The sequence below is a fragment of the Brachionichthys hirsutus genome, chromosome 4 (genome assembly GCF_040956055.1).
Source record: "Brachionichthys hirsutus isolate HB-005 chromosome 4, CSIRO-AGI_Bhir_v1, whole genome shotgun sequence".
Taxonomy (NCBI): domain Eukaryota; kingdom Metazoa; phylum Chordata; class Actinopteri; order Lophiiformes; family Brachionichthyidae; genus Brachionichthys; species Brachionichthys hirsutus.
This window is the reverse complement of record NC_090900.1, coordinates 7,357,348-7,384,870: the sequence shown is the minus strand read 5'-3', so window position 1 is coordinate 7,384,870 and position 27,523 is coordinate 7,357,348. Positions and strand designations below refer to the sequence as shown.

Sequence of the window (27,523 nt, the reverse complement as noted above, 5' to 3'; positions counted from 1 at the left end):
TGTCACAAGAAACCAAGATCTTTGCCTTGTTGTAAAGATTTCCTGATGCGTTCTCATTATCAGTTCAAAAAACTGGGAAATATTGCAAAAACATGTTTGTAAAACTATTGCTTAAGCCTTAAAGTTAGCATTACTGGTGATGTAGTTCAGCCACTAAGTTACACATTCTTGTTGAAAAGTTAAAATAATAGTTTGTTCCCGGTGCGACGAGACTGCAGATTGAACATGATGGAGTTTCATCTGGCCTTTTCTAACTGCGTGTCGCTGGGAGAAGCCGCTTGATTCGGCTTTGCTATGTGCATTTGTTGGGGTTTCAGCTGCCAAACCAATTTCCAAATGACGCGACTCACTCAGAGATTAATGCGGGCTCGCTCCAAACCAGAATCCTGTATTCATAAATGAATTGTGCCTGCAGTTGCAATCTTTTCATTTCCATAAAATCAAATCACAGTCAGGGTACGAATGAAAAAAGCCCCAGAACAGAAAGGCACCACATGGCAAAAAAAGAAAAGAAAAGAAAAGAAATGTTGCTGCTCTTTTATAGCATCATTTGATTGAATTTAAAGTAGTTTTCTACTTATAAAATACAATTTTCTATTCTGGAATTTAAGATTTTGGTATTGTTGTTCACATTTGATTGTATTGTGACACCAGGGGGGGGGGATTTGAACAATGGTGACGATACGGCGATACGGTGTATTATAAAAAGTTTTGACGCTTTATTTTTTTCATATATGAACCCCTCCTTACATAATTCTTAAATATTAAGAGAAATCCCAGAATGGTGCTTTAATGGTGAAAACAAACAATGAAGCTGGAGCGAATCCTATGCAATATTCCGGCTCGCCCTCCTATTCATCTTCGTAATAGAGATGCAAGCTTCGTAATGCTCGCTGGGAGCCAAGCATGAGATTGAGGATTTCTCACGCAACATGCATTATTCATAGTCCAGAGCAACAGAGTGTGTAAGATGAGAATTACACAGCATGAAGAGAACAGTGGAGCGGGGGCTGAGGGGAGAAGTGGGGGGGGGACTGGAGCAAAGGTGAGAGAGAGCATGGAAGAGAAAGAGATAAAGGAGGAGAAGAGAGAGCGAGACCATGGATGCTGTCAGACATCCATTTCCTTTGCCTTTCAGGTTAACCCCTGGACTGTTTTTGGAATGTCTGAACAGTGGGATGAAGGAAATGAATATGGAACCAGCAGCACAGATAGTTCGACCGGATTGGTTCACAATTTGCATTTGTTAAATGTGAATCTTGTGAGACGGTTTGTATTCTGAGCACAAACTGAGTAGTGAGCAGGAAATTTCAAGGTTCTGTTATGATTCGTGTCCGGCCTTCGTTCCTCGTAATGAAACACAATGGGAAGTGAGTCAGGGTTGGAATTGATTTGTTTAACAATGGAAATGAAACGAAGTGGGAGGCACGGCGAAAAATAGGAGGCATGCTACGTTAAATGAAAGCTCGAGACCAAGACATTGCGAGATATTGGCTCCTATTTGACAAATGGCTTTTACAGAATGATAGAGTGTTTTTCGTCAGAGTAACTTGTGGATGGATTTAAAAACATTATTTAATGTCAATTACTGAGCAAAAATGATGCTGTGCCGACATACTGCATGTAAAAATAGCTAATAAACTCTTTGCACTTTAATACAGCTGAAGAAGTCCTTGATATCTTGCTGATAGAACGAAATAAATGTGAAAGCGATTGACCAGCATTAAACATCTGATTGTGATTGTGAGATCAATGTAAGGTGAAATATGAAATAGTAGCAATACAATTAAAATGAAATCCTGCTAATTCCTCTGAAGACCCTTTTAGCGTGGTCTGAAAACACCACTATCATTAGTTTGTCAAGTTAATGGGAGATTATACATTTTCCCTTCCAATCTAAATGACAACGCTGTGATGGTTACTTGCGTTTTAACTTCCAGTGATGAAAAGCCAGTATTAATTTGGGCAACAGATTTCATTTGTTCCGAACAGGAAAAACAATATAAATCACTTTTAGAGTGATTAGAGAGAGGGTTAGATTAATCCAGGCCTGATTAGGGTATTATGCTGGCTTGTTATGGACACACAGGATGGCTGACGGTAATTACTGTCTGTAATAGGATGAGCACATAGACAAGGCATGAGTTACGGCACAGTGTGTGTGAATTTATGTGTGTGTGTGAGAGAGAGAGAGAGAGATGATGTGTTTTGTGTGCTTGCATAGTTTGACTGAAACTAGGCTTGATAATGTGTGCTCCTCACCCACAATGAAAGATGTTGACTATCTGCATGCTGAGAGGGGGGGTGGGGGGCAATGGGAGAGGTGAGAGAGTCATGGCTTTGTTTATGATTATTGATATCCTAAGACAAACATCTTGGCCCACATAATAAAAACAGATGGCCCCTTGGTAAGGCAAATATTACCCTGTGGAAAATTAGAGAAGTTCTACATCAGCAAATCGAACAGCAATGTGTGCAACACACAGTTTAGTCCATGCGCACAATATAGACAACATCTGAATGGAGCATTTAAATGAAGCCATATCCCAATTAGCCTCATTGCCTTTTCACTTCTCTGAGCATAACATCCATGCTGATGGGTTTTATTCCTTTTAAGTTGCATTATTACTTCCTGTCCTGACAGCTTTGGAAAGCGAAGAGCCGAATCAGCAAAGATCGCACAAGCTGATGGTCTTTGCTATGGAGAATTTCCTGCAGGTGTAAAGCTGAATGTATTTTATAGCTTAGAAGCAGACATAAGGCACCCAATGAGATGTGTCCCATTAAAGGCATGGAAAATAAGTGTGCATATTTAGCAGAACGCTACACATCTCTCTTCCAACTGTACTCTCCCTCCATCTTCCAAAGCACGGCTGTCTCTCTCCTCCATGCTCCTCTTCTGCTGCTCTACTCTTTTTTTTTTTTATGGTGGCAATTGTTCCTTTCATCACATCAACGGTTGAAAGAGAACTTGAACACGCCATTGGCTCAGCAAGAGCTCGACAAGATTTGATAGGCTGAGAGGCCCCCGAAGGTCCCTTTGGGCTGTAAAACAACAGTCTGGAAGCTTATTTTATGAGTGCACGCCTCTGCTCTTTGCATGTTTATGTCAAACATTTGGAACAAATGGCACCCATTGGTTGGAACAACACAGATAAATCTCCTCGACTCTTTAGCAGAGGGTGTAGCACAGGCCACTGAGAAAGTGTCCCGCATGGTGGTTAGCCAAGAGTGCTTGCATTATTCAATTAATGCCTGAGAGGGGTACATTTTATGCAGCATTTGCTAAACGCATGGCACACACAAACACCCACACCCCCACATAAACACAGGGGCTTGTGTTTGCATCCTGGGAAAAGACTGGACTCCCCTTCCATTTTGCCAAATCAAATATACAGTGAGAGCAAGCTAAAAGGCACTTTCAATCAGCCGCTCTGGGTCTGTCTGTCAATCTGGGAACAACAACAATCTAGCCAACTTGGAGTGGTCTAGTCAACATCCATTCCCCAATAAATTCAATCAGTGATGCTTTGTGTGTGCAAGTGTGTGTGAGTTGTGTGTGTCTAAGTGCAAAGTGTTTATGAGCGAGGCAGAGCGGGAGAGAGAAACTCTTTCTGACAAGGTTGTTTCACAGCAACATAAGGTCGGCGTGACGCCTGCATGTACAGACTGCATCGCATATTCAGGAGAAAACATATAGACACACCCACGGTGGGAAATATAGAAGACGTGAATGCGTTTTGGTTTGTGCGTTATCCTATTGCTCATTCGAAGTGACAATAGGAATCTCTAGCTCACCGAGTAACCTCTGAGAGTCAAGTAGCAGAGTTAACTGGCCTGAGCTAATGTCATTGACGTGGAGGGCTGCACACTGGAGAGATTGTCTGACTGTTTGAGACCCAAAAGCAGCGCCAGTGGGCTCATCATAGACCCGCACTCTCATTATTTGGCCACAAATGGAAATGCAAATTGCTCGCTTTGCTGCGGACGCCTCAAATTTATTAAACTAAAAGGTTTAATTTCCATTTTTCTCTGCATCAGCTTTATTTATAAATGTCGTGCCCTATGAAGACCCAGTTATTTTCTCCTTCTCCTGCAGGCTCTTAACAAATCTGCTCATTAATATGGAAATGGAGAATCAATCGCCTTTTCCGGTGACAGAGGGCTGTTTCCCTCTGTGGTGTGTAATGTGCTCTGACTGCTCTCATATATATATGTATATATATATTGTGTATCTTTGTATATAGGGTACACAGGATTTATTGTATGGTACTTTAATTAAGGTCATAATACCAGTTCAACCCTAAACTTTCATTCACAATATTGTCAGAATGACAGCAGATGTTCCAGCATTAATAACCCATAATATCACATCCTGCTTATCCAGCCTTTTCAGAGCCCTAAAATAACACTCATAGACCTTAATGAGATCTAATTACGCTCATGGTTCTTATTCAGGGCAATATGATGATAATTGCATCTGTGGCTTTTAACACTTGGTTGCCATGCTGGTTGGTAAATTGCTTAGCTCTCCCTCTCCATCTGTCTGTCCGTCCATCCGCCTGTCTCTCTTTCTGTGGTTAACTCTCCGGTCTCTTTTCTGTTTATCTACCGTCAACAGTGGGGAGTGAACAATCACACCTCTCCACTCTGGTTCACAACCTCATGAACATTTCTAAGTCACCATGACCAGCTGGTTAAGAAACTAATGCAGCATCTGTTAGCCAAAGAGGTGGCTTCCACACTGTGCCATCTATGGGACGCAGCAGGAGAGAGTGGACAAGGACAGGCAGGTCCCTGCTTTCATACAAATACTGTCACATCTCCGAACACACACACACACACACACATACAGTAAATACATACACACACATCACACCACCTGGCACGGACTGTTTATCTTTTGCATTGTGCAGCAAACAAACCATGTGACGTATTCTCAACCCACAGTGCATTAGTGCTTGTTAGGGCCTCAAGGTGTGTGTATGCGTTTGTTTTATTAGCAAAATTCAGCATCACTCAAGGTCTAAGCAGTGCGGTTGCAGACCACTGGCCATTGATTATTCATAGAGTCTGTGATTGGGTCCATTAATACAAGATTAGAGAAGGAACCAATACTCATTGTGTGTGTGTGTGTGGGGGGGGGGGGGGGGGGGGGTGTTTACATTGGTGGACAGGGTCTGAATTGTAATGAATCCACAGTTTGTGTTTATCTACCGCCCATCAATGTAAAACATTTTATCGTTGCATTACATACGGTACGGGAGAGGGAGCACGTTAGAGTGGTGTGAAGGTGTTTAGCTCCTTATTAACAAAAGCACATTAATACAATATATTTTATATTAGCTGTTTAGCTACTATAAAACCTGAATAATACAGTTCCTTTGTTTAAAAATTAGGATTTAAACAATAAAAAGGAATATCTTAACCTCCATCACTCACCGCACACTGTAAGATTTCCACCTAATAGCATTTGTTCTTCAATTGAAACTTAATCTGGGTAAATGGTGCTTAAATGTTTAAATCACATTTACAGGCTGTCAACTGATGTGATGTTCTTCACATGGTCACCCTTTGTTTGAATGAAAATAAATTGACGGCAAATGAGAAAGGATTCTGCAAAATGGTTTGAGGGTACCTTTTGGATTGTAGTGCCCCCAAGTGGTCATGTTTGGGAACTAAAAGAGCCCCATGCACGGTCCATTTGGAAAAGCAGACAATAGAGCAGCCCTCTGAAGATGTGATATTTCTTTTGGGTGCAGTGAAATTTAAATAATAATCGAAACAATGTAAAATAAAATGGATAGCAGTAACGTGTCTAGGATTGCTGCAGGGAAATGGGTCACTTTTAGGTATCATGTAGGAGGCAGTATGCGGGCTCGTCTCTCCTGCTCGTTCTCATAGCCATAATAGACCAAGACAGCTAGCAGACACTTCCATACATCATTATCCTCATCATCATTCTAGTCATTAACATAATCATCATAACCATGAAGTTAAGGAGATTGCTATGGTGTTTGACCTTCAGGAAATCAAACATTGGGTTCTGTGAACGCAGTAAATGTGTAGAGATGAACGCGAGGACAATCTAAAAATCAGACCTGGGAAAATTATTTCAGATTATTCTTTGATTTGCCTAATTTAACATCACAGCCCGGTAAATGGACTGTGCTTTTTGCTGCAATTGTTTAGAATCTGAACAGTATAATTTTGTGGGAGAAACAGCTCTTTTGTTATATACAATGAAATAAAAAAAAAATGTAAATAACACATTCCTGCCATGCAATAAAAATCTAAAATGCCCACAAATAACTTTGAGCAATGAAAGCAGAAATTGAACTTGGGGTAAAGAGGTAATTGAGAATATCTATTGTCTTCAAATGTATTAAAGGATAAATGATCGGTGATGTTTTTTTCGAATTAAGTCCCTCAGGTTTAGTGTCAGAAGGCTTCAGGAAATTTGCCGATATAAACATTTCCAAAATATGGATCCTGTCTTTATAAGGCAGGTACATAGACAATGCCCCAAAAGTGGGTAATTAGCATAAATGAAGAACCAAAAGCCTTCTCTATATTCTTAAAAGAGACTGATGGGTGAATGAGTAAGAGGCTTATTTCTGTGATTTAACTACACTTATCAATGTTCGAGTCTCAACTATGAAATCATGATCTCATAAAGAAAATCTAGTAAAGAAAAAAGACCAGGTATTTATGGAAAGCCATTTTACCACTTATCATTAATATTAATTAATTGGCCTATCCAGAGTTAAGTTCACCAATATTAACATAATCATTTTTACAAGTCGTATGTAGATTCTTAGTCAGGATCTAGATATTGATCACGCCACACAGACTACTAAAAATTGCTCTTTGTGATATCAGTCACTTGGATTTGAATATGTTTGGTAAAAAAAATGTTTAAAGCTTTTGACATGTCAGTCATGGCATTTGCAGAAATCTTTTTTTCAAATGATCGCTATGGGTATGTCAGGCATCATCATGGCTGCTCTGAAATGTTTTGCTTCCCACTGGATGTTGGCCCAGCATATTGTACCATTGGAAGTCTGTGAATCCTGCAAAAGTTGAGAGCTCCAGTTATGCACAAAGTAGCAAAGAAAACCCAAATAAAAGCATGTTCAAGCTAGTCATAATGAGATATTGGTACACAGAATTTAGCTTTACCCGTTCCTAACTTTTAAATCAACAGCACCTGGCCTTTCTCAAATGCAACTTCAATAGGCATCATTGATGAAATATGAAATGTTTGTCACTGCACTGTCTAATTAGCACAATTTGTTTTTCCAGAAAACCTATTTTAGAGAAATTAAAATTTTCAGCAAAATATTGCAAATCTTACCAGGAACAGATGATTACATTTTGGTGATGATCCAGAAGAGATCCTGGATTCTGGATCACTTTGAAATTTTAGGTAACATTGAAGTCAATGGAGCTTCAAAATGTGTTCCTCAATATCTCGTTGATTATGGACTGATGTTTATGGAATTTGACACAGTCATGTAGGGCGGGGATCTCTACCTCAGCATTTAATCTGGATTAGATCCAGAATGAAAACCAAATTTACGGATTCAAAAATTGGTTAAAAATACACATGAACTCCGATTCACTTGAACAATATATAAGATTTTGGTGATGATCCAGATTACCATGTGGATGTATAACTCTAACTATGTGGGGAATGAGCCGCTCGGCAGAGGTCTGCACTCTCTGAGTGCTTTCCTAGTTTATTGCAAGTCGTGGTCCTTTGTTCCCAGCTAGTCACCAGGCTATTTGCCTTTTCAGGATAAAGGATTGCAGTACAGTTCTCTCGTCATGTACAACCAATTAAAAAAACACATTTGCATATTTCCACATTAGCAGCCAGGTTTCTTGATGAAACTGCGTTTCCATATAGTTGTAAAATACCAACTGTAGATATTTAAAAGGGACAATGCATCTGAAATAAATTTAAAACCTTACTAAAATTACAGATACTTTAAACTTAATGAATGGTAGATGTTATCTGTAGCTATAACGACAAAACACCACATGCTGGAATTGCAAAGGTGTTTTGAATCGCACAAATGAAAATGTAAATTGGAATATAAAATATGCTTTGACAAATGAAAATACAAATTACATATATCTAGAATCAGCGCTTTGTCTGTGCAAACTGAGGTCATGTTTGATTAATTAATATATATTCTGGCTAATATTTGTTAAAGCACACTATTACTTATTCCAATGGCCACTGACGATTTGCACCTGAGTGACGTCATGTTGCGCGCGGGGCTGAAACGATGACGTTGCAGGATGCTGCTCATCATCCATCCTCTTCCTCTGCTGCCATTTTTTTTGTGGTACTGGCTAGCTCGCTTAGCGAGGGGGTCTCCATCGGAAGGAGGCAGGGAACACTGCGGGCGGCAGAGAAAGGCAGTCACATCAGAGGACTGGGCCTCCTCGGAAGAACCAGAGATCCCTTCTACACCGGGAAAAGTTATTAGAGAGGCTTTGCGATGTCCGACTTCGACAGCAACCCTTTTGCAGACCCGGACTTCAGCAACCCATTTCAGGTAGCTACATTAGCTTGGAAGCTAATGTAGCCTTCTAGTCCCAATGAGGCCAGGCGTAGTTTAGCATCATATGACAGCTAATGCTAGCAGGACGGTTTTTCTTAGTTTATGACTGGGTCGCACTCACTAGCGCAATATAGCGCTGTATAATGCTGAGAAGTGAAAAAGCACACTGCTGCTGAGTAGGTTTTAAAGCTTGTAATTACACTATATGACAATTATTAAGCAAACTTGGAACAAAGACCCTTGATGATAGCCGGCTAGTCGTTCCCACCGTCAGTAAACATATGCTGTCGCCTGCTAGCTTTGTTTACATCTAACCGATTACTTGAAAATAATAATAATAATAATGATGAACAGCTCAATAAGAAGTATTCATATTTCAAATTCGCTCGGTGTCAGATGTAGAATATTTATTTTTCATATACTGGAGTTGTATTGTCATTGCGAATTTCCAATATGCTAGCCTAGAAACACAAGTTCAACGACGAGACAATGTTAACTCAATCCTTTGTATGTTATTGGTACGAAAATGTATTTTAATCTTGTGGAAAGACGCATAAGAACAATTCCGTCGGGCCACGCCGTTTGACAGGGTCACGGTCGGAAGGTGACGTGACCCCTGGGAGCTGTTTTTATGGCTGGTGGTCCCCGCATTAGCGAGTCCCCCTCGCCCACTAAAGGTTCACGTCGTCGGCTGTAGTTAACAGCAATAGTAGCGGGTTGTGGCGGTATGCGCCCCTGTGGTGCTTTGGTACCTGACTCCGCTGTGATCCTGTGTAGGATCCCTCTGTGACGCAGGTGACCCAGTCAGCGCCTCCTGGTGGCCTGGAGGAGTATAACCCCTTCACAGACGCCAGAACGGTCAGCAGAACGACCATCACTCTTCATCGGCCTGCATGAATGCTTCTCATTAGTGCAGACGATTTAACTGGCATATCCTGACTCTGAGCCAGTTTTAGATTTATAGAATAGATAGATCTTACGACCACACAAATATTAATGTCAATGCTGGATTACAGCCTGCCCCTGGAAATGCCCCCAAATCTGCACCTGCTCCATCCCAAAACACACAACCTGCCATCATGAAGCCTACGGAAGAACCGCCGGCGTACTCGCAGCAACAGACTCAGGTAGTACAAATGTGGCTTAAGTTTATCAAGTTCCTCGAGCTGGACTGAAGGTACAGACTCTCAATACTTTTTTCAACACTGTAACTTTATAAGAATGATCTGCTTTTGCTTTGCTTTCACGTTTCTTTGTACTATATCCTCTGATTTATGATCCAGTGACAGTGGCATGATAAGGTTCGGCCTTTCATCTGATATTTATTTATACAACTCTTCATGTCGCTCATTGAACTGTGTGAACTCTTTAAATGGCCTTTCCCCACTTGTAGCTTTCCTTATGTAGTACAATTTTAGAGCTAATGTAACGTGACTGAAGACAACATGTGATTAAACAACAATAGCCATTTACTTCTCCAGCCACAACCCCCCCCCCCCCCCCAACTATGACTCCTTCAGCTTTCTTGAGTTGAGAAATACTCGTTTTACTTGCCTCCCCAGATATTATAGCTCCTGAGAGAGGTTTAGGATTGAACTTCAGTGTGCATTCCTGTGCCCGTGTTAGGATCAAGCACGTGCTCAGGCTGAGTTGTTACGAAGGCAGGAGGAGTTGGAGAAAAAAGCAGCAGAGCTCGACCGCCGGGAGAGAGAGTTACAGACTCACGGAGCGGCGGGAGGTCAGTCTCTATCCCATAATCACTTTGTTCAGTCACTCATTAACCTCGGAGTCTGAAGTCTCGTTCAAGGTCACGGCCGGATTCATGATAATGTCGATTAGGGTTGACCTGAAAGCTTCAAGACGCATGCTCCAGAGCAGCTTAAAAGAGGCGAACGACTGATAAAGATCAAAGCATTGACCTCATATTTGTGTTTTACGTATTAGTTAAACCTTTGCACATGCATTTGTGCACATGCACATGTTTTTGAGGGCGCAGAGCAGCCTCCGATTCCCCAGGCCTTTACATCACACCGTGTAACAAAGTCTATTTGACATACCTGCAACTCAGAGGTAAATGATGATCGGCTTTGATGTACACATAAATCATCCACCCATACGGATGATCAAAAAGCACAAAGAAACACGGAAGAGGTCTGATTGAATAAGTTATGCTCACGTCAGTTTTTTTAAAAGAAATACAGAGTGGGGTTTTCTCATTTGAATTTGAGCCGTCAGATGAATGAAGGGGTATTCAGAAACACTTCTCAGGTCACATACACCCACTACTAAAAAGCCTGAACACAAGGTGTTGTTGTTGTTGTTGTTTATAGGTGTTATACTGCATGTTCTCATTTTGTTTTGCACACACGAAACTAATTTCCGATACAGTATTCAAGCACAGAATGAAAACGCTGATGCCACACTTGGCTGTTCATTCAACCACCGTTGGCTTTGTTCACACAGGGCGCAAGAACAACTGGCCTCCCCTTCCAGAGAAGTTCCCCATCGGGCCATGTTTCTACCACGATATTGCAGTGGATATTCCAGTGGAGTTCCAAAAGACTGTCAAGATCATGTACAACCTTTGGATGTGTGAGTGGATCTGGCAACAGGCCTGTTGACTCCATGTTACCCTCGTGATGCTAACTGTCTCCATTCTTCGTTTGTTCTCCTACCAGTCCATGCCGGGACGCTCTTTGTGAACATGTTCGGCTGCCTGGCCTGGTTCATTGTGGATTCGTCTCATGGTGTAGATTTTGGCCTGGCCATGCTGTGGTTCCTCCTGTTTACCCCCTGCTCTTTCGTCTGCTGGTACAGACCGCTTTATGGGGCTTTCAGGTGAGGAGATAAACGGAGCAGCAGTAGAAAGAACCAAAAGTATGAAACCACTAAAAAGAGGTGCATGACTTTAAAGACGTTTTCTTCTGGGTTAGGGAAGGTCTTGATTTATGATGCTCTACTTTATGACTTTACATTTGGTTTCCTGCATGGGAAGAGAATTCCAGATAGCAACGCCGACGAAGGCAAAGTTTAGCGAGTAATTAATTGCGAAGATATTTACTGCTACTCACTCACTACCTTGTCTCTGTCTCTGCTACAGGAGCGACAGTTCATTCCGCTTCTTTGTCTTTTTCTTCGTCTATATCTGTCAGTTTGGAGTTCATGTCCTACAAACTATTGGCATCACAGGTTGGGGAACATGGTGAGCATTTTTCTTTTTGCTTTTACTTTCCTGTAATGTTTCAAGAAGAAGCACTGTTTTTGTGTTGTTTTGCCAGTGGTTGGATCGCAGCTTTAACTGGTCTGAACACCAGTATCCCAGTGGGAATCATCATGCTACTGATTGCTGCTCTGTTCACTGCGCTGTCTGTGGGATCCCTCATTATGTTTAAAAAGGTAACTCAGTCCTAAAGAAGGTGGAAATAAAATACGGCTATAAACAGGATACTGATGTTAATTTTAATCGCTTTTTACTTCCAACTCATCAAATACTGCATTTTAGTCAATGGCCATGAAGGTTTCAAACTATCATTCAATACTTCTCACTTCAAAATAAGGACTTTTGGACTGTGTTTGCATAAATGCAGTCGTGTAATTCTACTCAGAGAGTCGGTTAAAAGTCATGACTCGAATATATTTCTGATTGGCTGCTCGTATCAGAATGTAGCGACACCCTCAGCTTCCTTTCTGGGGGGGAAGGATGTGCTTACTTTAGAGGTCGATCGAAGTCGCATGTAATTATGAACCATTATATTAGCCACATCAGAGCCGAGCATAGAAATCTGATCAACAAGCAGGCTTGAAGAGTGTTGGATTTAAATCACTTGACTCATTTAACGTTCTTCTCTGCTCTTTCCAGGTTCACGCACTGTATCGCACCACCGGGGCTAGTTTTGAGAAGGCTCAGCAGGAGTTTGCGACCGGAGTCATGTCGAATAAAACCGTTCAGACTGCGGCTGCCAACGCTGCAGCGAGTGCTGCAACCAACACCGCCCGCGGGGCCTTTAAACCGTAGCCGTAGACTGAACACACAAACATGCGCGTACATACAAGCATACGCGCACTCTCTTGAAAGCAGGAGGTGCACAACCCTGGCCCAACAGGCTCTCAGATCGATTCTATTTAAGAGCATTGTTGGTCTAAGATTGTCCTGTAAAAAGAGCAAAGAGTCAGAGACCTGAAACTACTGAGAGAATAGATTAAACGACCAGAGTTGTCCACTTTCACGTCACCTAAAGTTTCAGTAAAAGCTCCCCACGTCCTTCCTGCCTGCTTTTCAGTAAGATGACTGATGTTTGCTCACATCCCCTGAAACATCAAGTCGCTCACTGTGTGCTGTGGGCGGGGTCCCAGCTCACTTTGATCTCGATTTCCCCCGTTCATCTGTCACCATCAGGTGATCCGAGGTCAGTCAGGGCTGCCTGGTCGGCACAGAATTGGAGACAAGTTATGATTTGATTGTAGTGTTTTGCACATAGTTTTGCTTTCTTGATCATAAAGTGAGTGTGTTTTTAAAATGGCTGGCCCAAACGTGTTCTTCACGTTAACAAAGTTACGGCTCTGACTTTTTCTTCCTCGGTTATTGAGACTTGAAAGCCACATCCTCCTTTGCTCTTGTTCTTCTATTCAGAATCGTGACATAAACCGTGCTGGATACCAGATAGACGTAGACTTTTGGCCGCATGTTCTAGTTTTAGGACCGGCCTATCGCTCCAGTGGGATGTTAGTGGAACAATCGTTCAGACCTTGTGCACTGCACTGATCACACAGTGGGCTGGGTAAATATCCACTTGACCTGCAAAGATCTGGCAGCATGATAACAACATGCATGTTTAGCACAATCCAGTGAAATCGTTCTGTCCGCTGCGAGCCTTTTCTCTGGCAGCTGGCTTTGATGGAAGGTCTGATTCTCCCCGTGGATTCAGTGAGACGTGACGGTAAAGGTTTTGCATGCCTCTTGACTGTTTGGACTGATGAAGTTTGGATCTGTTCGCAATCCGCACACGACGCCACAAACCTGCAAGGTGTTTCACGGCCTTGTGCATTAAAAGGAGAAAAGAATGTGACAAATTCACATTTTCCTGTACGTTTTTTTTTTTTTTCCCCTCACTTTGTTGGAAACTCGCGCTGCTATGAGGCTGAGGGTCGTCGCTTCCTGCTGTCCTGTTATCTGTTGAAGAGGACGTACCTTTGCTAGGGAGAACTGTTTCCTGAAATCAACCTGGGTGTATATATATAAAATAGTAAACACTAATACTATTTATGTATATGGTCAAAACATAAGCGAGCAGTCCTTTTGTGTTTTTACCAACACAGAAGTCCGTTCAGCGATTCTCCCTGCCAGAACTGGATTATTGATGGCACTCAAGTCAGAGCCAGAATTAACATTAAGGTAGAAGAGAGTTGGATTTGATGCACAATCAGCGATACCTCTTAGATTCATTGAGTTCTACGTGACAGTATTGCTCAACACTAAGTTGTATAGACTGCTGTCGCTGGAGTGGCTGATGGACCAGTGTTACATTTGCTACGCTTTAGCATCTCTCATCGTGGTGTTGAGATTCAGCAGACGTGCATGAGAGACAACTAATGGCCGGTGCTGCTGTTCTATATGTGTGGACTGAACTAAGTACTCCTGAGAATCAGAGTCACAGATGAGTAACACTGCATTTTGGCAGTGTTTTCTTTCTTTAATGTTTTGTTTAAAGTCATTGCACACTTAGAGGGGGAAAAGTCAAACTCGTTTTTATTTATGGTGTAATTTCGCAGTTGATGTGTTTGGTTTGATTTAATTTCGTGTTATTTTTTTGTTGTTCATCATGAAATGGTTTTAGCATCAGCTAGATTTAATTTAGTGGTGTGCTTGTGAGGAAATGTGTGCAAAAATCTCAAAAGTATTATCTTATTTCCTGGAAAGCTGTGAGAAATTTACCAAATGTCCATATAGATTTATTTTTCAATCCTCCTCTGTGATGTGTCCCCTCGTGTACTTAAACTGACCACAACTTTGTTTATGCTACATGCACCCAAGCGATTCCGATGCATTCATTGTTCCAAACATAGTTATTATTTGAAGCCGTGCGACTGGATCATTTCTTGATGTAAAGCTGCGCTGCAGTACATAACAGTGTGTCTGTTTTAGACCTGTGACCATGTTGTCTCACTGACTCAGAAAAGAAACTCATTAAAAAGGGACTCTTGTATATTATGTAAAAATTGGATCCCCATTCTCAGTCAGGTGTAAAAAGAAATCAACACGCACTTGTATGGCCATTGTTGCATGTGAAATAGTCTGAGTTTTGTATATTTGTGGTATTAACATGAAATAAAATTTGAAGGAAACACTTGTGGATTTTCAGAAAATGTATTTACACATTTTTAATCTGCTCTGTCGTTTTAATTGTCAAGAAATTGGAACATGTTTGGCCTCTTTGGTTTGAGGTATTTGCTTAGGATCGGTAGTTTCTAGACTGACTGTTAAAAATGACATTGTTTGTTATAAAGTAGCTGTGAGGAGTTCAGGGGCAAAAGTCACACACAAATAAAATGTGAGTATATAGAGCTATAGACTAATGGCTACACTAATCATATACATAATATTACTGCAATACTACTTAATATACAGTAGACTTGAGATACATCTACAACAGTAACAGTCAGACCATAGCTCTAGCAGCTTCACTTTTCCTACGTTACATATTAAAGGAGTGATCAGATCGAAGTGTTCCCACTACTTTCTACCTCTAGGTGGCGGCATTTCCCCAGGAGCCTCAGGTTCAATTGGAAACCAGCATGATGGAATTTGCAGACAGGAGCGCAAAAATCACTTCCGTATTTTCTACTGAAGGCCTGTTTAATTTGAGTACAAAGCACAGACAGTATCTCTTAGCTCACACCAGTCGCTCGTACATGTGACATAAGACGCTGCTACTCTTTGTTAATGTAACAAAACAGCTGGACATTCATCGTGTTCATTTACGCGCGTAAAGAATGCAAATGTATTCATTGTTTTCCATATGAACACGTGCCATGATTTCACGTTTCAGTCTCATCCTCTCACAGCAAACACGTTAAAGCTGAATTATTGCACATATCAGAAGAAATAGAATCAAAGCAATTACATGACATTTACACCACTTTCTGCAACTTGAAAAAAAGACTGATGGAAATGAATGAAAAGTAGTGAATGAAATACAAATGGTGTGAAGTTGACTGGACGGAGTGGAAAACACTGGATGGGGTGATATTTAAAACACGTGTCCAACACACACACTGATGTCACAGTTGGCAGGCTTTGTGTTCATCTGATGAAACCTGAAATTTGAACTCACTTTCTTTGTGCTGTGGATATCTTATCAATATGGTGTGCAAACATTTCCCCATGAAAGTTCACCACATCCAAAGGTTTCTTTACACTACTAGATACTCTGCCTCTTAAATAACCTGCTACGGACCCATGGACGATCCATTTATCTGCTATTAAAGTGAATAACACCAAAAGTACTGTGTTTAAAACGTAGGAGCAGAGTCTCAGACACGGTGAGCTGCTGCTGGATGTTCCAGCGGACACATCTGCTCGTATGGCAGGTGAACCGTGTGAATGAGCATTGTTTGATTATAGCCTTGCACGCTCTCACTGGCAGAGCCGAACCTGTCTGCAGTAACACCAACGACACATCAGTTTAACACATCTGCTATTTCAATACAGTGGTTTAAGAGAATCATTCTAGAAATAAAGTGGTGGACAAACATACAGAATTTGTTCCTTTGCTTCCTGCAGCACCTGGACGTTCAACCTGATGCCGTACTGTAGAAGGCAAACCATTTATCTCCTTCACCAGGTAGGTTTCAGCAAATTTCAGAAGCGAAAGCCACGCCTAAAGATAAAGGATGTCATTTTTTTTTGACAAGCAGCTATTTTTATAAAGGCTAAAACGAAGAAAAAGATTCAGAGAAATGTCTGTCCTTCTGCTGAGATGAGCAGGTCTCCGTCTACTTCCTGGAGTTTAGCGTTTCTGACGCCTCAGAGGAGGCAGATCAGACTCTTCCCCTCCTCGATCTCCTCCTGGACTTTATCGCTGGAGGTGGCGATCTCCGCCTGTGCAGACAGCACGGCGCATAAGAAGCTTGCCAGCGTGCCTCCTATTGCTGCGTAGAACGCCCAGCCGAGGGAGCACAGAGCCGGCCTGAAGGGCAACGCCTCGGGGCCGCAGTAACTCATCACCTTCTCAGAGCCCCAGCCGGCCGGATACAGCATGAGGCCCACCATCAGCAACAGGCCTGGAGGTGGAGTGGAAACATCTGTTAACATCTGGACTGGAAGCACAAACAGATTACACTGCAGCTGGACTCTGATGAGTGCACATCAGCGCACAAGTATGTGAGTGGTGATCAGAAGGAAGGCACCACCTGACTGCCCCTACAGTGTTGATGTCAGTGATTGCTGCCCCCCCCCCCCCCCCCGTTTAGTGAAAACAAACAATAAAACAAGAGAAGATCAGCTCCAACTGGGGAAAGGGAATGTTTCTGAATGCTGCCCACTCATACGCTCAGCTTCAACATGACAACGCAATAAAACACTGGGGTTCCCTGCAGGCTTGATCGGTCGCAGATGCCAGATTGTTAGCTTAGCTTCAGTAGTGAATGAGGCGTAGCCGCAGTTTGTGCATGGTTAATCATTTTCAACTGATAATTGTGCACCAACAGGAAGAAAGCATGCGACGAATCGAAAGCATACACTCCTGTAAATGTTTGATTTTTAGGATGAAATCATAGTATTGGTAAATATGTATGACATAAACGTCCCATCTTGTTTGTGTTGTTCTACACGCTGTCTAGTTTCCACTGGATACGCAAACATAAACAAACATAGGGATGAACAATAAAGCTCTGGAATTATTTCCATTGTTGGCAGCTTATGTTTTACATCAAATTATATTTGAGAATAAAAACAAGAACTTCAATAAAACCTTTTAATAATGCCACATTCGCTGCTGCAGCGCCTGGCCGAGGTGTTTAACTCCGTCCAGGGGACCTTCGTTTCCATGTTTCAATTTCTAACATATGGAGAATACTCCCCAATATCCGATTGAAAAGGATTTCTGAGAGAGAGCACAGGTCACAGTGGAAAATCTGTACATGGGGTTTTACTTTTCTGCATCAGACTTCCAGTCACCCTCATCCAGCTGCTGGCTCACCTGCAATGGCTTGGAGCAGTCCGCAGATGTTGAATATGCTCTTCTTCAGGATGCTCTGGAAGCACAGGCTGAAGATGGAGATGCAGGCCACTCCTCCGAGCACCAAGGTTCCCGCCGCCAGAAACAACATGGCGGCCTGCCAGAAGCCGCTGGCCACCTCTCCGAACGTTCCGGCGTAGGGCCCACAGCTCACCCCGACCCCGCGGCTCCCGATGCGAAGGCAGCGGCTGTACAGGCCGAGGGACGGACGGAACTCCCTGGAATCCCCTGCCGCCCCGTTTGCGCTGGAGTCTGACCGAGGGTATCCCAGCAACCAATCAGGGCTCATGAAGGCAATGAGCTCAGCAAAGGCTACTAGAATGCTGAGCAGGGTCCAGAGCATGGAGCGGCACGTTACAATAACATGGCACATGGTGACAAGCTTTTCTAAGATGGAATGGAAGAATGAAGCTCCTCTCTTCTCAGTGAGTGAACTCTGATATTAGGAGAGTAAGGTCCGGTGGTTGCTGTGGAGATCCAGATGTGCCGCTGATGGTATCCTCGGAGCAGAAGCTTTCCCCCCTGGTTCCTTCTTCTTGCCTGATACTTCTGTGAGGCTCTGGTCATCTCAAACGCCTACAAGGCACCGAAGCAGCTTCCCTCAGCCATGGTATCATCTTCATAAGGCACCGACCGACAGGTCACACACACACACACACAGCTGCGTAAATAAGAAGGCAAAGAAGGAGGAAGAGGAGAAAAAAGGGACACCGCATAAGAAGCATGGACAGCAAAAATGCACTTCCAGATGTGTGCCGGGGCAGTCAGCATGAATCACACACACACACACACACTGGAACGCCGTCATTCAGAGCATGGCCTGAATAAATGAAATACATTAGAGGGAGTGGTTACTGCCTTCATGTTTGCATTTTATGATGTCATGATTGATGCTGCTGTAAAAAACAAAATCTTTGTCCTGTCAAATCAAGTATTTGTTCTTCATTCAATAAACTTGATTATAAGCAACTGGTAACAGATGAAATGTTCAGAACAATCCTCTCACTGCATGTGTGTGTGTGTGTGTGTGTGTGTCATTCAAGGCATCGTTTCAGTCAGAGTGAATGTTTTGATCTTGTTGCTGTGACTACACCGGCCATGGAAAAAAAAAGCCATGGGGAGTTTCTCAGAAGTGAGTAAGTTTAAGATCCTAAATTACGACACACACAGAAAAATATGTGGACTCTGTCTCTGGGTCAGTCTCACTGATGAAGTCAGGAGGACAAACGTCTTCCAGTCCAGCCGGTGAAGAGAGTCGATGGCCCCAGATGTGAATCTATTTTGAACTTCTCAATAATGATAGTCCTGCAGGTACGGCTTTTCCCTTTACTCCAGTGCAATGGTGGAGAACTGAACGAAAGCCATGCTGCTTGTAGCACTGATCAGACTGAAGGTAAGGTAAGGTAAGAACCCACTCTTCAACACGGTGAGAGCGTTCAGCACAGCATTTTCCCTAATGATGAAAAATCTACAGAAGAGATTTGTGTGGGAAATGGGGGGGGGGGGGCATCTTTTTCTGCTGGAAAGTAAGAGATGCCTCTGAAGTACTTCAGTTTCAGTTCTCTAACTCTATGAGCTCTAATAAAAATACAATTCTGCCTCCACTGTACTCAAGTGAGGGCACAAACCTGCAGGGAAATATCTCAGAAACCTGACTCGTAAAACCAGATATAGTAAGAGTGAATGAGAACTTATTGGGTTTTTATACCCTTAAAGCATCTCCAGCCTGCATCAGCTCGGAGAATAGCTTTACTTCAGTGGCATGCCGCTTTACACATTAAAGGGGAGAGGAGGCAGCTCCCTGATTATTATCCCTCTAATTCTTAGGGAATGTGTCATTTTGGGTTGATGGAAAGTTGAGTGCACAAACATTAATTTAGAACTGTAGAGCAGTCTGATGGCTTCCACAAGTGTGGAATTAGGTTACCCCCCCCCCCCTCCTCCACCAGCCTCCATTTGAGATGTTCAATCATTCCACTACATTCCATGGCGATGTCTGATATGATCCGAGTCAGCTCAAGGTAACACATTAGATGTCTCAAGGAGCTCTAAAAGCCGAGGAAGCAGCAGAACTGGGTCACAATAACAAAGTCGCAGCCATGACAGCATCTGAGGAGCAGCTACAAGATAGGAAACGCTTCACATGCAGCTTTGATTCAGTTCAACGGGATCCAGTCTACCTGAAGGTCACGGCTGTGCTTCTCAGGTTGCAATCGGCGTTAAGGATCACGCTTTGCGCACAAGTCTGAGTCCCAAGTCTGACGCTGACGCCCCGCCTGTAGCATTCCCAGCCAAGTTCTTCTCATTCCAGCTCAGCTCTTCAGGGGGGACGTCTCCATTTGAAATGGTCTTTATTTGCTTTCTTACATTTTTCAGAAGATTACATTTACCCACATCTCAAAAATGAACTGTCTACATTTATTTACCCAATGGAAAGATAAACTTTGGAAGTTCACCTTGATGACAGAGGAGATGAGAGGCGCTATAGCAACAGGATAAAGGTGCAGCAGCGCAGCGAGCGCTATAAGCTGAAAGGGAAAGGGCAGGAATAAACAGGAAGCCTCAGAGTGTGTCCGACAGCATCTGGTGCAGCCGTGCATTGCAGAGACGACCTGTCAATGTGCCACCAACACACACACACACACACACACACACACACACACACACACACACACACACACACACACACACACACACACACACACACACACACACACACACACACACACACACACACACACACACACACACACACACACACACACACACACACACACACACACACACACACACAGAGAAACATTGGTTCAACTCCGCAGGACTTCGTTTTGGTTTTTGAACGGAGTTTTCAAGTCAGCAGCTTTATACCGTACTCCATCCGAGCCGGTCGCGTTGCTGTCAAGATGGCAATGCCCTCAAATTAGCAGCTCCGTGAAACTACAGGGACGGAGACTAAACACACCTTAGTGTGACCCCCCCCCCGGCTCTAACAGGAAATCTCTTCACTCATACCTCAACGTGACTCTGAAAATCAAAGGGGCTTTTTCTGGTGCACTAAAAAGCAGAGTATTTTGTGCAAGCGTGTTGCAAGTCTCACGATCTTTCCCAAGTATGTCATCCACATGTATGTCGATGAATACTTTAAACTTGTTAACTAGTTCTTGAACAGGAACGCGCTTGATCAGGATGTTTTTGGCGAGGTCAAGATTCTGTGTGTTTCAGTGCGGAGGTAGGAGACGTTTTCCGTTTTACACTTTACAGAGACACAGAATTATGACTTATTCATGACCCTCAGATCAAGGCTCTGTGGGTGAGAGGTCTCTGTCTCCCGGTTGTTTATGTCATATCTTCAAACTGCAGGATCTTTGTTACTGCAGCTCGCCATGTGGAGTCACAGATATTCATCATGACAGACAGATCATGGAGCCTAAAGCTCCTTTCTTGAGTCCTTCCTGGTCCAGTTTGACTGATGACAGAGCAGATATGCTCCATCTGAGCCGGACCTGCTCCTCCTCCTGACACTCAGTCCCTTCACTGATACAAAACCAAGGCACACGGGATTATGTGCATGCATCGAGGGCCTGAAGCCAGCTCACACACACAGTTTCCAATCTTTTGGTATGCCAACATGAACAATCTCCTCGCTCCGTGCTGAGAGGCAAACTTCCTGCAAAAAAAAAAAAAAAGACAATCCACTGGCCCACCGCCAGAAATGTGGATGACAGGTTTGGCTTTGAGAACTTGCTGGTCTGTGTGCTCAGTAAATGTTCCGGATGAGCTGGTGAAAACGAGGCATAATGTGGGTCAGTCATTTGGCCGTCGGTGAGGAAAGGAGGTTCCTGAGCAGTAAATCTGGAGCAATCGGTCGGAGATATCAGCAAAGGCTCTGGTAGCATGTCAAGATGCTGAGGTAATGAGCACTGTGGCCAGTGTTGGCTGCTGTCGAAGGTGAAAGCGACTGAGGACTGGAGGTGGGGGGGGGGGGGGGGGGTCTACAGTACTGCTGACCCAGATTGGTCCATAAAGAAGAGTTTAGAAGACACTGTGGCGAAGTGAATGAGAAACAAATCCATTCGTGGACATAAATAAAACAGTTGTGAGAGACTATAGAAGCAAGAGTGAGTGCTTTTAAGAAAACCAAAAGTACATTTGATCTGGATCACCTGCCAAAATGAAATAACGAGCCCCACACACACACACACACACACCAAGTTGATCTGGCCTCACAAAAGGTTCATCCTGAACCTCAAACCTGCTGCGGCGGGTCTGGTCACGCATCTGCAAGCGGCCAGGAGGACGGCCCTCAAACCAAAACCACATAAAGAGGCTGCTTCACCCTCGTCAGGACGACACAGCTCTCGTGTGGCACCAGAGGGCACGAGGCAGGATCCAACATATCCCTCTTTTATAAAAGAATGCGAGCAACAGAGCTCTGGGTGAGGAGACGGAATGGAACAGCGAGTACTTGAAGCCTGAGCGAACAACCTGTGCAGGGAGGAGAAGATCACACCCTCCGCTCTTTATTTCCCTGTTGCGTTTTCAAGCAAAGGCTTCATTCATTCTCTGCGTTTCGTGCTGTGGCATGGCAGAGGGGAGTGACAGCAGCGGGCAAGACGGGACAGAGACTCCCAAGCCCCCGAGGCCATGGCTCGTCAAAGTTCATCACAGCTAGTCTGTATCTAGAGAGCAGCAGCAGCGGTGGATTGACACCGAGATCTATTTGCCCCCCCGCAATCATTTTTTGGGGGAAATTGCAAAACCCAAAGCATGTCAGCCATCAGAGGAGGAGAGAGAGCGAGGAGAAAGACACGAGTTACACACAGCAAGAAGGAGTCCTTAAACCTTGAGGCCTCAAAGCAAACATCCACCTGAGTTCACGCCGTGATTCACGCCAACCACAGAGAAGGAACAGCAAAGCAGAGCGGCGTGCAAGTTCAACAAGAAAGGAGCGATGAGTTCAGGGCCCATTAACGACGGAGCGTCCTCAGTCCTCCCAGATATTATGAAACGCTTTATTCCTAACTATAACCATGCGAGTCCTCCATAAACAAGAAGGGAAAATGTTTCCCATGGAGACGCTCGCAAAACAACAAGTTTCGGACTCGTAACTTCACCCAGTGAGTGATGGCGGCCATCAAACTCATGTTTAAAGCTTTGGATTGATTTTTACAGTCCCAGATCAAACAGCGTAAAACAATCCAAAAACAAAACCCCATTAAACGTTATTCCCTCACTGCCAGCCGTTCTAGCTTCCAATCGCAACCAGGGGCCCCGAGGCTTTAGAGGACAATAAAAACGCGAACAACCCAACGAGGAACCCTTTCACCGCGCACATGAACAACGCAGCCCACTTTACCCACGCACTCGAACACAAAACAAACGCTCGGCTGTAAACGGTGAAAGGTGCCAGCCTGCGCTCGTTCATCCGGGGAATAATTGCATCAAGACGCACGAATTCCCCCCAGTAGGCATTTGACTGTGTGTGTGTGTGCATGTGCCAAAAAGCCTGAATAAAAAAATAATCCGTCTTCATCTGGTTCAACAAAGGCCGCACAAAGACGCTCGGCTCTTTAGTTCTAAGAGACGTGAAGACGGGCCGCCGTGGCCCCTAACCTATTCAATCTGCGCAGCGCTCCGGCCCCTCACGCCCCACAGTTCCTGACGCACAAAGCCCCAACGTGACCCTCACATTTCACATGCACAAAGGCAGGCACGTCACGGCCTCCTTCAGCCGCCTTGCTTGTTTCCAAGAAGTTGACGGAAACACATTTGGGTTTTTCTTCTCTTTCTTAGGAACTCCCCGCTGCCCCCACCATGGGGAAGTTATGGCCGTTAGCTGGCTGTTTATTCCTCTATTTTGTGGTATATAGATAATTCATCGCGACAAACATTTTACCAGAGACTGGTGAAATAATAGTGAACAGTCAGACCAACACGGAGATAAGACGTTGAAAACCGGGGTTTTCACATTCTAGTGATGTAGCTTCTCACATGGATCCTACTTTTAGATTTATACAGGAACAGGGGCCGAAATGAGAGTAGAGAACCATATGATACCAAAACAAATAAAAAATCCTACATTCCTGACAGCAATGTAAAGAATAGCTACTCAGATCTGGACTGAAGACTCCCTCCTTAATGCTGAGTGAACAAAAACCTGCAAGCACAGCAGATGTCTCCCACTCCCACTGACCCACCATTCACACTAACTAGTTCACTTGTTGAGTTGCCAAAACGCCTTTGAGGATGATCCCACTAGACCCCCCCTGACAGCAGGGAGTCCGCCTCTTGTTGAGCCCACGTTGATGACCCCCCCCCCCCCCCCCCCCCGTCCTTGAACCGAGCTGGAATAAACACTCGACTTGTTCCTGGCTTTGTTTAGTTTATGATGCAGCGCCACTTCCTCTCAGTGCAGCCGCAGCGTGCGTCCAGCGCAGAGCTCCATGGGTGCATGGCGCCTCAAGGACGCGGGGCTGCGCTGGGGGGGGAGGAGGAGGGCAAGGGACGCGTGGGACGCGTGGGACGCGCAGAGGTCCGATCACAAGAAGATCTCCATCGTCAGAGATGAGAGGCGTCCAGCTGCTGCCAGATGTTGTGCCTGAGGATCTCGCGTGTCTTGTTTGCGTTAAAGCGCAACATCTGATCAGAAGCCTTGCGGGGCTTTAAACGCAAGTCGGGCTCCTCCACGGTGCGTGCGCCGCGTGGGTAGCTGTGAATCAACCCAAGCTGGAGTCGTGATTCCTGCCAAACCCAAACAAACACGACGCATTTGAGATCCGTGCGTAAAGCAGCGACTTACTGCGAGTCCGAGCGCGGAGACCTTCCAGGCGCAGAGGCTGCTCTTTGTTTCCGCGCCGTGATCGTTCCCGTCAGAGGCGCAGCTTTCATTCAACTGCTCTCCCTTCTGCAGACTCCTTCCTCCTCGCGGAGCCGCCCCACGCCCATCTGACGTCGGCCCCTCGCCTTTTCATTTATTTATTTATCTCTCCTCCCTTCCCCTTTCCCCCTCCCCCACCCCTTTCGTCGAACCCGGCTGAAGAGGAGGAAGACTCCGCGATCATCCTTTTCATACTTTGCCCGTGCTTGTGTGTGTGCGTGTGTGTGTGTGTGCGTGTGTGTTTTCAACCCAACGCAAGCCACTCTAATGTGGACCAGACACATGAAGCTTTATCTATCTATGGTGAAACAATGTACAACATTCGTTTCTATTGGAATCAATACAACAGTGGCGGCCCCCAAACAAAACGGATTTTATATCTTATAAGAAGTAATTATATATTTTTGTGTATGTATTTACGTAGTAGAGGTATATTCTTGTGTTTTTAGATCGATAAACAGTCAAGGATCACTTTTAGGAGCCTGGTCGGCTTCAGGGCCCTTAAAGGCAACAGCTGGAGGAAGTTTAAACTTCATATATCAAGCTTTTACTCTGAAAATTTCAAAATGTGATATTTCATTTTATTGTTTAGATTGTCTAAGACAGAACTGCAACTACATTTGGGAAAAAATGCAACTCATTATTTCGTTTCTAAGTGTTATAAGACATTAGATGTGGATTTACTGCCAGCTTGCTTAGTTTAGCACAAAGGGAACTATAGTCTGGCTCAGACTAACGTCTGCCAAGAAGTAGTCCGGGACGTAACGCCCTTTAACACAACATGTCACTTCTGAACTTTGTCTTTAGTAGAGATTACCGTCTGCAATAAAGAAATATCCCAATGTGTTTATCAATCAGACCCATAGGTGGTGTGTACTTTGAGCAGAGTCAGGCCTGTATAAGATAAACTGATTGTTTTCTGCCTGTAGCTTCATCGAGTGGTTATTTCATGTTTTATGAAAAATAAATTACCAAGGAACTGATATTTGATTCTATTGCTTCAGGAATACTTTACATTTATTCTGAATGTGGCAGCTGTAATATTGACATTGTTCATTTCCCTGAAGGAAAGGCAAGGCCCCAGATTACCAGCTTTATTTTGCATACTGCGTCTCCTCCTGCTCTTTTCTGACACAAAACCACACATTACATCACGGCCTGTGAAACTGTCACAACTCAGCCGCTGAACCAAACGTGCATTCCAGGGACGGCTGTTTAGGATTGTTTAGGACTTAGATTGCAGCAGGACTTTCACAATTTCTATTTCGAGTCACATGTTATCCAGTTCTGGAATACGATATCCATGCTTTTATTCCATCTGATATCCATTATACTCATAACTTCTTCTCCTGACTTTATTCATGTTATCCGTGACTGTGCAAAAACAAAAAATAATGCGTTTCACCACATTGGTATTCACCGGCTACAGGCTGGTTCTGCCGTTTTCAACCTCTTCCCAGCACGTCAACACCAGCTCTCGTTTCCCCGCTAGGACGTTGCAGCGAGAGTTTGTTAAGTGCAGGTCTTCCCGCTGCTCTCCTGATATTGATTTTACTCCACAGGAGATCACTTTTCCTCCTGTCATCTGGATAACGGCTTCAAAACTTCCTCGGCCCTCACCCTATCGGCCTGTGTGTGTCGTCCTGGTGAGAACGCTGTAGGTCGAGTTAGAGCAGTCTCTAAATAGAAGAGTGCGGTTAGGGCGCTGTGGCGACAGGCGCAGGAAGATGTTCTTCAGGACTGGAGAGACAGTGGGAGAGATGACTGGGTTTGTTGTTTGGTGGCTGCAGGAAGGAAGTTAGTCACTGCAGAGAAATTATGCCATTCCTGGTGTGTGTGTGTGTGTTTGCAGAGTGGGATTGACTCATGACTGTAAATTTAACTGCCAACTCAGAAATGACCTGAAGACAATTTTGTACCCTGGTGGTTACAGCTTCTGTGAAAAAATTAAAAATGAAAAACAAAGGCAGTGCTTCACTTTTTCTCATCTCAGGGTCACACCAGGGAAAGTCTTCAAATATCAAGTTGAAAAAAATATAATCTAGGGAGACTTCTCTGCTGTGAAACCTGCTGGTTGTTTTTTGCCCAAAATACAACATAAGGGATGAGGGGTCACAAATTGAAAGCGATGAACATGGTTTAAAAGCATCCAATGGGTGTGTTTAAGTTACAAAAATAGTCAATAACAAACTAGTGAGACCATGCATGCACCCTGTGCTTGGGTCACTTCCGTTCTCTATTGTTTGGCTAAAACAATCACCCCCTGGTGCATTCATGTACGCCTTGAAATTTCTAGCTTCTCCATCGCTTTGTGCGTTGGGACCGGGGGCTTTAGGGATTCACTTGAAACCTATCCATCCTGACCTTCAACATATGAGTAATTTACAATATAGTGACTTGTTCTATATTATACACCAAGGAAGACAGAATAATATATTCAAATTCTGTCACACAAATAAAGATCAGTACGATACTCAAAGCTTTCTTGAGTAGCAAAACACGGAAGAACTGTGAAACTGATTTATTTTCATGCAGTTTTTGCAAGCCTAAGTCAAACTTTTCCCTGAACCGAGATTGATTTTGGAGCTAATTAGGGGTTAAAATGCTTCAGTCAAGTGAGGTAAACATAAACACGCAGTAGGCGGCAGCGTGGTCAGCGAACTGGCGTCTCGCAAACAGGAGAATCCATCATTTCCCTTTATGTTCTGGGGGATTTCCCCGCAGGATAAAGCTCGACGTTGTCAAAGAGTTCACATAGTGACAAACACAAGGCAGAAGTAAGTCACGGTGAGAGAAGGTGCACGTGATTCCTCAGGGCTAAAACTCAAAGGAAT

General features: G+C 43.9%; 2 protein-coding genes across 2 annotated transcripts; one reads left to right on the top strand and one right to left on the bottom strand.

The window, feature by feature from the left end:
• Positions 1-8,513: 8,513 nt before the first annotated feature.
• scamp1 (secretory carrier membrane protein 1) lies at positions 8,514-12,591 on the top strand. The gene is made up of 9 exons (XM_068761072.1): positions 8,514-8,570; positions 9,354-9,434; positions 9,593-9,703; positions 10,203-10,314; positions 11,040-11,168; positions 11,255-11,414; positions 11,677-11,778; positions 11,855-11,972; positions 12,436-12,591. Exons 1-9 carry the CDS (start codon positions 8,514-8,516, stop codon positions 12,589-12,591), a joined length of 1,026 nt encoding a protein of 341 aa, XP_068617173.1.
• A 4,008-nt stretch (positions 12,592-16,599) lies between these two features.
• On the bottom strand, positions 16,600-18,185 carry LOC137893196 (LHFPL tetraspan subfamily member 2a protein-like). The gene is made up of 2 exons (XM_068738645.1): positions 17,774-18,185; positions 16,600-16,856 (listed from the first exon to the last, which is right to left on the bottom strand). Exons 1-2 carry the CDS (start codon positions 18,183-18,185, stop codon positions 16,600-16,602), a joined length of 669 nt encoding a protein of 222 aa, XP_068594746.1.
• Positions 18,186-27,523: the final 9,338 nt, after the last annotated feature.